General features: G+C 40.4%; 1 protein-coding gene across 1 annotated transcript in view; it reads right to left on the minus strand.

Moving 5' to 3' along the window:
• The window catches only part of KCNIP4 (potassium voltage-gated channel interacting protein 4), a 1,054,021-nt gene extending 1,045,827 nt beyond the window's left edge, over nt 1-8,194 (minus strand). The window contains exon 1 of the mRNA XM_074274536.1: nt 7,911-8,194. Within this exon, the coding sequence (XP_074130637.1) occupies nt 7,911-7,971 (61 nt within the window). The 5' untranslated portion in view covers nt 7,972-8,194. The remainder of the gene's footprint in view (nt 1-7,910) is intronic.
• Nucleotides 8,195-12,654: the final 4,460 nt, after the last annotated feature.

Here is a 12,654-nt window from a genome sequence, read left to right on the forward strand (position 1 = left end):
AAGGAGTAAAAAGATTGTGTCAAGTCCTGTTGGCTATATATTACTAATATTTCTTAATTCAATCCTTTTCCCTTACACGTTTCTCTACTATTGTTATAAAATCATGGAAATATGAAAATAAATAGAAATTTAAAAATACTTTCACACAAATATAGCAATTTGTCCCATCCTCATACTCATTTTCTAATGCCTCACATTTGTTCTTCATTCTATTTTCCCTCTACCACCATCATAGTCCAGCTCATATCAAGCACACACTGATGCAACAGTTTTGCAACTGTTCTGCTTCTGCATCTTGCACAAGTTACCAGTACAAGTAAAAACCTGGATGATGTTGCACATTTTTTTCAAATGTTCCCTCATTTCCTATTGGATAGAGGTTATACTCATGTGTTTGTCATTCAAAGTCCTTCAAAACATTCAAGGTCTATAAATGGAATCAGGAAATTTTTATGAAATATTTTGACAACAATATTTCAGTATAACTGGCTTCCTTTGTAATGCTATCATTTTATTTTATGCATTGAGAAAGCATCATTCTGAGAAAGGATTCATGAGTCCATTAGACTGCCAAAGTATCTAGGATGCTTCTTCTTAAGTCTCTTAGAAAACCTAACTTTCCAAGCTTATCTTTTTAGCAAAAACAATCATTTTATGCAAGCTTTGACAACTCATTAGTTCTCCCCAGCCCCCACAGCCATTGCACTTCCCCAACTTTTTCCCTTCTATGATTTTGCTCACTCATTCCCCTAAGTGGAAAGTTCTCCCCCTTCCAAAATATTAACCATGCTTTAAGACCTAGATCATATTTCCCTACTTCTTTTAAGCAAACTTTGGCTGATCATAAAATAGGATGTTATTTTCTCTTCCTATTTGAGCATGATAAATTGGAAGAAGAAATATCAACAGTACATATGATTCCCTTGACAATTAATCTTCTCTGCCTGTCAGACAAGACCAAAAGCCTCTTGCAAATAGATAGTATCTCCTCCATATTTTCATATTCCAGCATCATATCTATCAATTACATTTAATAAGCATTTATTAAGCACTTCCAATTTTTCAGGTACTATGCTAGGCCTGAGGGATACAAAAAGAAAAGAAAGGAAGTTCTCCCTGCCTTCAAGCAGTTTACAGTGTGTTATATATCTATCGCAGGCAATCAAATCTTCCATCAGTCTCAAGTAGTCAGGTACCGTCCAGTGCTCATTTCAGTGTGAGTCAGGCTATATTAAAGCTATTCCTGGCTCACCTTCTAATTTGATGTGTAACTGTGAGGAGGTCATTTAACCTCCCTAGACACGAGTTTCCTCATGTGTAAAATGAAGGACCGGGGTAAATGATCTCTCTTGTCACATCGAGGAGGCTCGTATTTTATGAAGTTGAATCTCTACCGAAGCAGGCCAGTGAGAGATCTGGATGCCCTGAGAGGAGAGGTTCTCAACTGCTTCTTTGTTATCATTATTATTTTTGTTGTTGTTATTATTTTGCATCTTGGACCTCTTTGTAAGTCAGTAAAGCCTATTGATCCCTTTCTCAGAATAAAAGCATTCTGTTACTGATCATAATTGAAGGAAATGCTAAATTTCAACTCATAATTAGTAAAAATAAAGATGTATTTTTTCCCTCATCTTATTCATGGCCCCCGAAACCAGGCTATAGACCTCAGGTTGAGATTTCCTGCTTAAAAAATAGGCTTACAAGACACATCAACAAATACTAGAAGAGACAGGTTCTGTCACAATGGTGTCCAAAGGTCTTTCTATCAAATATTCTCAAATATTCGGTTTCTACTACTACCACACTAAAGTCAACAACAGTTATTATTGCTTCCTAGAAAATTCAAGATCGTGTCCCCTGCTCAAGAACATTCAGCTGTTCTCTAGGGCCTTTGGAATAAAAGGCAAACTTTCTTGTGTTTAAAGTCTTTCACCATCCAGCTCTAGCCCAAGTTTCCTGGAAGATTCCACATTACTCCTCTTCTTCATTCACTCTCTGCTTCAATCAAAGGGTCCTGCCATCTGTTCCTTGTACATATCAGTCCATGTCTCACCTGTACATACTTGCACAAGGTATCTTCCCAGGCCTGGAATTTTCTCCTTTCTCATGATCATTTCCCTAGTTCTTTTTGAGGTTCAACTCAAGTGCCCCCTCTTTCAAGAGGCCCAACCTTGGCATATTCATTTATAATAAATACACCATGTATTTGTTTAACTGTAAATAGGCTCCATTTCTCTTCTTTATTCCCAGCCCCAGAAGAATGCAAGATTTCAGAAGACAACAGATTGCCACTTTAATCTTTGTATTTCCAGTGGATGTGGTATACAGTGAACACTAAATAAATCATTATTACTTATTGGTAAATATTATTAGCTTTCTGTGTATTGACAAACATAAACTGAAAGAGGTAAACTTAGTCCTGATATTTAACAAGTCAAGGTACTTTTCCCCCACCACTATGCAAGCACAGAAAGAAATAGCTCCTCTGTATTTAGCCAGGGACTGGAAAGTTTTTCCAAGAGATATGGCCAGTCTTTCCTCCCAGGTGTGCCAGGGGAATGTTGATTGCAGTCCATTTGTCCCATCATTGGCCCAGAAAGACAGTGGAGAGCCTTGGGCATTATCTCCACATGTCCCCTCTGTACCTCTTTTTGCCTTTCTTCAGAAACTATGGAATCAACCTCTACTTATGTGTGGTCCTTGAGAAATCAGGGTAAAGCTCAGAGGTGCCACTTAAAATAAGACTGACCTTCTTATTCAGGCTAGACTTGAGAATAGGGACCACATACCCCTCAAACTATGGGGAATAGAAGGAATAGAATAAGAAAAGCAATTCTGGGCCTTAATCTGCCATCCAGATGCGATCCAACAGAGAGCTTAACAATGAGTTGCAAGAAAGCCATTATCCAAGGGAAAAAAAATCAGCCTCAACTTCCTCTATCAATAGAGACTTTTTAATCTATTTGGTTTATGGATGGCTTTTATATTATTGCTTTATTTCTCTTCCCCCCCCAATCTCTATTATACATGGGAGGTTTCCTATCTCTATTATATATTCACATGAAGGACTGTCAAGTAGGGTTGATTTTATTCAAGTTTCTACAATTGTAAATTATGCCAAACTAAAGTGGCAAGAAGATTATGTAAAAATAAAATGTTCAAAAATAATGATAAATAATGAGTTTTAACAATAATAGCTAGCATTTATATGGCTCTTTAAAATTTGAAAAATGATTTACAAATAAGATGGCATTTTATCTTCACAATTACCTTGGGAAGTTGGTACTATCAATATTCTTGCTTTTATATACAAAGAAACTGAGGCAGGCAGATGTTAAGTGTTAAAATTTAATTCACACAACTAGTAAGTAGATAGATTAGAAGTTGAATGTTTATTAATATATGGTGAATTACCTCCCCTCCCCAAAACCTAAATGTGTCTGATGTTTACATGATACCTTTTCTTTAGGAAGTATAATTCACGATACTTTTCCTTAAGATAAATCAACCAAAACAATATTAAAAAGTATTGTCAAACTTTTTTTTTAAATATAGAGAAGTAGAAATCCCATCCTTTGTTTCTTGTATACATGTGATTTCTTGTTATGTCTGTACTTCTGTTCCAGACATCTATTTCTGATATTTTCTCCTCTCTCACCTCTACCTGTTGGAAGCCATGACTCTCTTCAAAGCTCACTTCAAGTACTGATTCTCTTGAAGATAACTTTCATATCTCCTTATTCTGTATGTTAGCTGTTATTTTAAAAAACCATCCAAGAGCAGCAACCATATTGGGAGTAGAGTGGGATAAGGACATTGATTGTTCTGCAACAAATCAATCAAGCAACCAACCCAGGATGTAATCATTTATAGTTAAGCACAGCTAGGCAAAAGGTACAAAGTATATGCAACCTTGAAGTATTTGTCACGGTGGCACATTTCCCCATGTTCCGAAGGAGACAAGCTATTAAGTAAATAGGCATTCTTGGCTATGAAATATGGAAGAATATATTCCAACAATGACAAATTAAAACAAATATAGGGACCAAAACATTATGTCACAAGAGGAATAAATGTTTCTGATGAAGAAGTAAACCTTCAACATAGGTAGCTGCTATCCAAAGTAAATGTCTTAATGACAAATATGTACTATATTGCTTATCACAATTCACATAATATGTTTAACTATGTTTTATATCACATTACTCATTAATTTCTAAAAATCTAGCATAGTCATACTTCTCTAGCTGAAAAAAGCTATCCAAAGAGAGAAAATCTCCTGGATTTTGATAAAGACAAATACACATACACATATACGCACACAAACACACACAAACCTTTATTAACACCAGCCATTTACAAAATAATTTGTCATCTCAAAAGCCTCCCATTTCTCTTTATCATAACATGAAGAAAAAAAGTATCATAAAATTATATAAGGATCACATAGGTAATATGATCTGGCATGAAATTATTAATTGACTTTGGCATACCCTTAATGAACTAATTTATTAATTGAATTATTGGATTAATTTAAGGAGGAACCGAATGAAAGAAATAAATAGAGGTAGGCCATCTTAAGGGATTTCTCCCCTCACTCTGCCACTTAAACACACAAGTTACATTGCATCACCTAACATCTGCCATCTCTAATTTAAACAACACAATTAGCACACCAATGCATAATTTGGTAGAGTTTTTTCCTCCTGTGACCTTATATCTAATTTTCTTTTAAAAGTATCCTGGTTTTGCTACCTCTTTTTTCTCCTGCTCTCTTTCTATTAAGAGGGAAAAAAACCCTGAAATTTTAAGTCAGGGAAACAAGGCAATAGGCCTAAATATAAACACCAAAAATACATTCGGGACAGATTTTCGATTGAATGTGGGGGCTAATGAAAGTGCCCATGAAGAAGAGAAATAAATTTTATAATCCAGAAGAAACCTATTCAAAATGTGCTGGTTTTTAATGGTAGATTTTTTTTCTTTTCTGTCATAACTTGTTAATTTATTTTAAGCATTCAATAATTTCAACTCCATTAACCTTGAAATTATGTTGATTGATTAAATTACTAAATATATCACCTGAAAAAGGAGGAAGAAAAACAAAAAGGGAGTTTTTTTGTGGATCTGTAACTCTAAGTTTTGTCATAGCAACCTGCTTCCCACAACTTCTCAAAGTTTTCTCCTCTCTTTCACTGATATAGTTTCCTCCTCACTTTTTCTTTCTTCAAATCACCTTTTATGATGTATTCCAAGTCATCTCAAAATCATGGGTTCTTAGAATCAAAAAAGAGTCTCCAGAGTCTCACTGTCAGTGGAGAAGACCACTCTCATTACATTCTGATCAGGATGTCTAGTTTCTACCTCAGTTTACCCAACTGCCTTGAAGTTAGATACCGGTTATCACATACATCAGAAGATACAATTCTATGGGAAATGCCTCTTTTTAAGGAACACTTCTTCCCCCATGATACCGGTTATCACATACATCAGAAGATACAATTCTATGGGAAATGCCTCTTTTTAAGGAACACTTCTTCCCCCATGATACCGGTTATCACATACATCAGAAGATACAATTCTATGGGAAATGCCTCTTTTTAAGGAACACTTCTTCCCCCATGATTCTCTACTAAAAATTCATCTAAGGAATTATCACCTGAATTCCTCACCTGTGGCACACACATTCAAAAGGAATATACTGGAAAGTTCATTCTTGAAAAGTCAACATGCTCTCATTCCATTCACATAGGAGCCAATTCTAATAATTTGTAAATAAAGTGCTGACAAAAAGTATCAAATTAGCATCTGTCAATGAAGTCCCACTTTCTGATTCAGGCTTAAACCATCAGAGAGGCATCCACTGGATGCATCCATTGGATATTTCCCATTAATTTCTGAAAGTCATTTGAGGTGTTTAGCTTCTCTGTTCTTAAGGAGAGTTTTTGTACTGTAAGCACCTTAGGGTATACTTCCTATCCTAAATATTGAAAAGGAGCATGTCTTTCCACTCTACCAGCCCCCAAATGAAGAACCAGGGCCATTTCAAGAAAGGCTGAGTTTCTATCAAGCAAATTGGAGGTCCAAATTCCAAGTGAACTGAGTTGATAAAAAATGAATAGGGCCTGATCTACTGACTTAATTCTTAAAGCCTACTTCAAGACAAGCTTTTATCATTAGCAACCCCAATCCACACACTATGTGCTGTAGTCAACACGCTGTCTGGCCAATTCACTGAAACTTCATTTGATTATAAAGTCTGTCAGAACAGAAAATAAATTGATTATTCACAGCATCCTTCCCAAAGGGCATCTTTTTTTTTTCATTTCTCTAGGTAAGGACAGCATTTTAAAGCAAAAACACAGCCTCTTACTTATTTCTTTAAATTTCCTTTGAGAAACCATAGCATTACTTTTATATATATGTATATAATGAGTACTCTGTAATTCTTAAAATTAAGTAACTAATTTAATACTTAAAATAGGATATTTTGGTCTTGAAATATCTAGTCCACCTGATTGTTGAGTTTCTTCTTTGTGAATATTGCCTTGAAATTTTCCAGAAAAAAAAAAAAACAAAACAAAAAAAAAAAAAAAAAAAAAAAAAAAAAACAAGCTGGTGGATAGGGTAGACAGTGAGGGACAGCAGACCATTTCATGAACATATTTCCCAACTCACAACTGCAATACTGATTTTTTTTTAACAGGATTTAGACTGGGTTAAAGAGCCCTGAAATAACCAGGAAGTTCAAGATATCACCGAACCCAGAAACCTTTGAAAAACATCACATCCCTAAAAAAAGAAGTAAATCCCTCCATTTGAAACACACTTGAAAATAAAAAAGGGAGGGATGGGGAAAAAAAAAAAGTATGAAAAACTTTATCGCGCATCAACCGAGCTCTCAAAACAAAAGAGCAAAGTTCATGTGGGCAGATTCTGCCTCAATTCGGCAACCTGAATCTTCGGGGATCGGCATAAACCACAAACAGGGCAAAGCGCTCGGAGCCTCCTTTCCCCACAAGCTCGTTCCCAGCTCTAAAACCATTGTTTTTTGCTTCCAAGTTTCGAGTGTTGCCAACTAAAACTCCACTAAGGTCTGCAAGGACTTTGTTCGTCTTTAGAAAGCGTCTGGACAGCGGCTCCCTCCGGTTCGGAGCCCCGCTACGTAGTGAGCACCCAGGCCACCTCCGAAGCAAGCCTCCGAGCCAGAGATGCTTCTGTGTGAGGGGACTATTTGGAGGGGTTCCTTCGAGCCATATTTAAGGGGCTGTTCGGCTAAGTACGACGGAACGTTGGGCACCCTCCTCTCTCAAAATGCAAATTCCCGTCACCCCCAAGTTCCCTGCGTGGTGCAGAGCCATCTCCCTTTCCAAGGCTAGACACATTCTTCCCAAATGTCACGAAGGACCATTTTCTCTGAACACGCTAAAGTGAAGCTGGCGAGCAGACAGGACACACGCCGTGCCCCAGAAGCCGGCACGCCAGGGACGCTGGGGGTTTAGCACAAGGAGGGGGCTCGCGGGCACCGAGGGGCGCCGGGAGCAGAAGGGGCAGGACGGCTGGAGCGTCCGGGGCTTGGGGCGGGATTCTCCTCACCACTAGGGGACGGACTCCGCGGGCTGGAGTAAGGGGGCAGAAAGAAGCTGGGGCCGTTTCAGAGAAGGCAAAAGTAGCGGACAGGTTGGCGGGGGACCTTTCCGCCCGCGACTTTCCAACACTTCCCACACTGACTGCTCCGGGGGTTGTGTCCCTTTCGGACCCGGGTCCCTCATGCGTGCCCCCCCCGCCCCGCCCGTCCCCGCCCCTTCCCCAGTCATGCAGCAGGTCCCCCGCGTCCCCGACAAGTGGCAGGAGCCCCGCTCCGCCGGGCAGGGAGAAGGGCAGCAGCCCGCATGCTTCTTGCGTCCTACCGCCTGTGGAGCTCGCCTCCTCCAGCTGAGCGGAGATACTTTCCACCCGCCTGACGTTCATGCTGCTGCGCCGGGAGGGCAGGCTGGCGGGCGGCCGGCTGGCGGGCGGGCGGCTGGCTCGGCGGGGAGAGCCTGGAGGACGCTGCTGGAGTCCGCAGCCCACCCGGCACGCTGGCTGAGGCGCGCGCACAGCCACCGCTCGCTCGCTCGCTCGCTCGCCCGGGGTGCCGGCTGCGCAGAGCTGGCAGCGCCGAGCCGTGTGCAAGGCTGAGTCCGAGCCGGGGGCGAGCTGCCTGCGCGCTTACGACTGGCCAGCCGCGGAGGGCGGAGGCTGCGGGCGGGAGGAGGCAGCGGCGGCTGCTCGCTGGCGCCGGACCCTCCGGGCTGCCAGCGGGGCGGGAAGCGGCGACGGTGGCGGCCACGCACGCACTCAGCCCGACGGCAGCCCCACGCCGGGATCGCTCCCTTGCGGCGTGCCACCTGCTGCTCGTCACGGGCACCCCGGCCGCCAGCCGGAGCTCTGCCAGGCGAGAGCCCGTCACCCACCTAGCGGAGAGCTGGGGACGGCGCCCTCCACCAGGGGATGAGGGCACGGGCCGGGGGCTCAGGCTGGCCTTTCTCAGCCGTCACGGGCCGCCGCTGGGAGGCCCCGGGCTGCCCTCGGACAGCTGGCTTTCTCCGGGCGAGATGGACGGACAGGGCCACCTTACAGCCTGGCAAATGGCATCTCGGCGCTGGGGGGAGCGCTACACACCAGGAGGCAGAGGAAGGGCCACCACGTGTGCCCTCCCACATCCACCCGGGGGCCAAGAACAGACTGGAGGGGACACTTCCCTTTTCCAATTCAGGCCTGCCTCAGTCGCCAGCCGGGCACCTGCCCTAAATCTCCCGTGGCCGCCAATTCCCAGGCCACCGAGAGCCCAGTGGTAGGGCCTGAGGGCCAAAGCCTGAAAAGGCCCGGCTACCCCCACGTAGGGTGGCCTGAAGTCCTAGACAATGGAAAGGCCCGCTGAGATATTCATTTTGGGGTGCTGCGGCTGGCACGGGGCTGGCATTGGTCAGAGGTTAATGTGGTGCCTGAGCACGAGCAGCCCGAAGTGTTTACCCAAAGCTTCTTCCTCATTGACCTTTGGCATCTCAGTCCTAGTCAGTTACCAAGAATGAGGAGGGGAGATGGAACAAAACTTTCTTCTCAGTAGAAGAAAAAAAACAAGTCTCAGAGAAAAATGCCGATTTTTTCTGGGTTCTTTAGGTTTCTCAGTCTAGGTTCTGGAACCCAATGCCTTTTTTTTTCAGTCTCTTAATGTTCCTTCCCAGCTTTACTTGTCCTTAATATATTCTGACTATGCTCTTGGGTGTTTTTGTGGGTCCCAAGTGTCTACCAACAGACAGGCAGCTCAGCTGTAATGGAGCCTTGTTTTGGGCACAGAGTTATAAGTGACTCCTCCATCTTCTCGAAGCAGAATTGGATGGAGGGCAATGTCCAAGACCCCAATAGCCTGTATTGACTGTCCCTCAAATACAATCTCACTCAGAATAATTTAGATTATAATATTTAGAAGTGGAAGGTGCCTTAAAGATCATCCATTAACCATTGTTTTGGTCATGCATCTTCTGAGCGGTTTGGTCTAAGCTATGAACTCCCTTTTAGGAGGAAAATGTGAATTTAAAAACATAAAACAAAATGCACAAAATTTAGTATCGTGAAATATGTTATCAAAAACATTTTGGACTCCCTAAACAAACCATTCATTTGATTGATGAGGAAATAGTCATATATAGGGGATAGGGATTCTCATGGAAATTGGAGAACCAGAGTTCAAAACCAGGTTTTTGGAAAACAAATGCAGTGCCCTTTCCTCTATTAGTCACAAAGATGACTTGTATAGAGCAGCAAGCATGAGATTCAAATCATAAAGACAAGTCCCTCCTGTGACACTAGCTATGTGATGAGAAACATGAGATGGTCACAACTTCTTTAGGCCTTCCTCAGTTTCCTCATCAATGAAATGGGGAATATATTAATAGTACTACTCTTCTGCCAAAGATGTTATGAAAATGAAATGAGATAACATGTGTAAATTTCTTTGGAAAATATAATCATTCCCTCTGTTGCTCTTGGTGGAATTTGAAGCCAAGGTTCTAGTTCAACCTAGCTGACTCTTCTTATACTCTTTGTATGTACTGAAGATCAGGTTTTAATCCACAGAAATTATATAAAATATAATTAGAGGATAAGCACAAGGATCTGAGGATCATAATACCTTGGGATCAAGAAAGGCTTTTGGTGTCCCAAGCTAAGAGTTCTAACAGGTAGAGGTGAGTGTATTCCACGCATAGAGTTTATCATCAAAGGAAATGGAAGGCCATTTCAGGGGGCCAGCAGGTAAGCTAGTTTTGCATTTACAAATGGATGAAAATAGTTTCAGATGCTGATGGTTAAATCAACTCTAGTCATACAATAAATGGGCCCTTCTCCCCCAAGTTCAAAGCATTTACATCCTCTCTGGACTTCAACTTCCTGTAAGACTTAAAGCAGTAATGTATTAAACCACTTGCTTTGAATGAACAAAGACAAAGCAGAAGGAGAAGGGAAAAGGAGGAGAGGGAGAAACACCATGCTTCTAATGAGTATTAGACTGTGGTCATATTAAACAATACAGGACAATGAACACTATTGCTAAAATTTCCCATATCCACTCTCTAGTCATACTTCACTCAACCTATACTTGGAAGTCAATGATTCAACCCATTTAGAGCTTCATGATTTCTCTACTAAATTTCATCTTTTTGGGAATATCAATATCTTTGGGGATTGTGTATTCCAATAGATGAACTATTTCTCCCAGCTTTGTAATATTGATGGACATTTCTATTACAAGTCCTCGATATATTTTCTTTCCTTAACTTTAGTGACAGTCCCTTCTTCTAGCTCTCTTCCTACCTATCTAACTCCGCCCCCCCTCAACTGCCTTTGTTAGATGATCCTTTCTTACCCCAAATGATAGGTATCCACCTTTTACCCTTTTTCCCCCTTTCTTCCTCTCTTCTCGTTTCTATCTTGTCTCCTCTCCTCTCTTCTCTTTTCCTTTCCTTTCCTCTCTCCTCCCTTAATTTCCCTCTTTTACTTTTACTACAAGTTTCCCTTTATCAAATGACTCCAAAATGTATATATTCAAACCTTAATCTCTCTTGAATTTCATTTTCACATCCCAAACTGCTGACCTCTCCAAGCTGGATATCCTACAGGCAGGAAATCTACATGTCTTGAGTTCATTACTTTCTGCCAATCCTACCCTCTTCCAAACTTCCTCTATTACTTCCATGGACACCAAGCTAGTAGGCCAGCTTTACAATCTTAGAATAATCTTTCCCCCTCCTTAATATCCAAGACTTGTCAGTTCAATGTGCTCAGAATCTCTCACAGATAGTTGCCATATTGGTTTAGGCCATCATTACTTCTCACTCAGAATATTGCTAATATCCTACCCAAAACTAGACTAAAAGAAATATATCTATATTTTTACTAACCTCTATCTAATATTTAATATAATGTGTAATTATTGTCACATACACAAATATGTATATAGTTAAATTCTAAAATATTAAAATTATAAAGTAAAACTGAGCATTTCTTTCAATTCTGAATGTAAGAAAGAAATCGTGGAGAAGTTAGATGGTGCATGGATAGAGTGCCAGGTCTGGAATGAACAAGACATCTTCCTCAGTTCAAATCTATCCTGAGATACTTATTAGCTATGTGACTCTTGGCGAATCACTCCATCCTATTTCCTCATCTATAAAATGAGGTGGAGAAGGAAATGGCAAACCATTCTAAAATATTTGCCAAAAAACTCCAAATGGGACCACAAAAAATTTCATATCACTTAAAAATGACTAAACAACAACAACATGAAATATAAGTTCCTCCACTGAGGATAGGCCTGATTTTTTTCACTTTTGACTTTATTTCCACAGTACCTAACCATGTACTTTATTCCTAGAAGTTTCCTATATGGTTTTCAAATTTAATCTATCATTGATAATGTGCTCAGAAATGTAGGTAATATATAATAACCCAAGACATTAATAAAAATCTTAAAATAATAAAGAAAATGATTGATAAAAATGTCAAAGCACATAGACTCAAAGATCAATCAATCTCTGGTATATCCTTTAGAAACATCTCAACAAATTGGCATAGAACCATTAATGACTACTTTGTGGATGTTACTATTCAGACAGCTCAGGATCACAGCTGCCAACTATACTATTACTTAGCCTATATTTCTTCATCTTGCTCAGTCAGATATATTTCATAGAAGGAAAGTTGACTCAAAAGAGGAAGCTTTTAAGAGTGGAAGTCTGTGAACACAATTGTAGATGACTCAAGTGAAAAGAAAAAGTGAAGCTATTTAAGGAGACCAATTCAAATTTATCAGGAAATAATAAACTAGCACACATTTTTCAAAGTTTTATATAGAAAAATATAACAAAGTCAAATAACTGAGAATTCAATTTGAGACATTTACTAAGAACCTACTATATATGAGAAAAATATAACAAAGTCAAATAACTGAGAATTCAATTTGAGGCATTTACTAAGAAGCTACTATATATGAGACACTTTATTAGGTATTAGATACACTCATATGAATCTCTCCTGGAGTTAACATTCTATGATAAAAAATAGAGATAAGATGTCATCTATCTGCCCTGCATGGGTTCAAGTACCCAGACAAGT

This window comes from Sminthopsis crassicaudata, chromosome 6 (assembly GCF_048593235.1).
Source record: "Sminthopsis crassicaudata isolate SCR6 chromosome 6, ASM4859323v1, whole genome shotgun sequence".
NCBI classification, from domain to species: domain Eukaryota; kingdom Metazoa; phylum Chordata; class Mammalia; order Dasyuromorphia; family Dasyuridae; genus Sminthopsis; species Sminthopsis crassicaudata.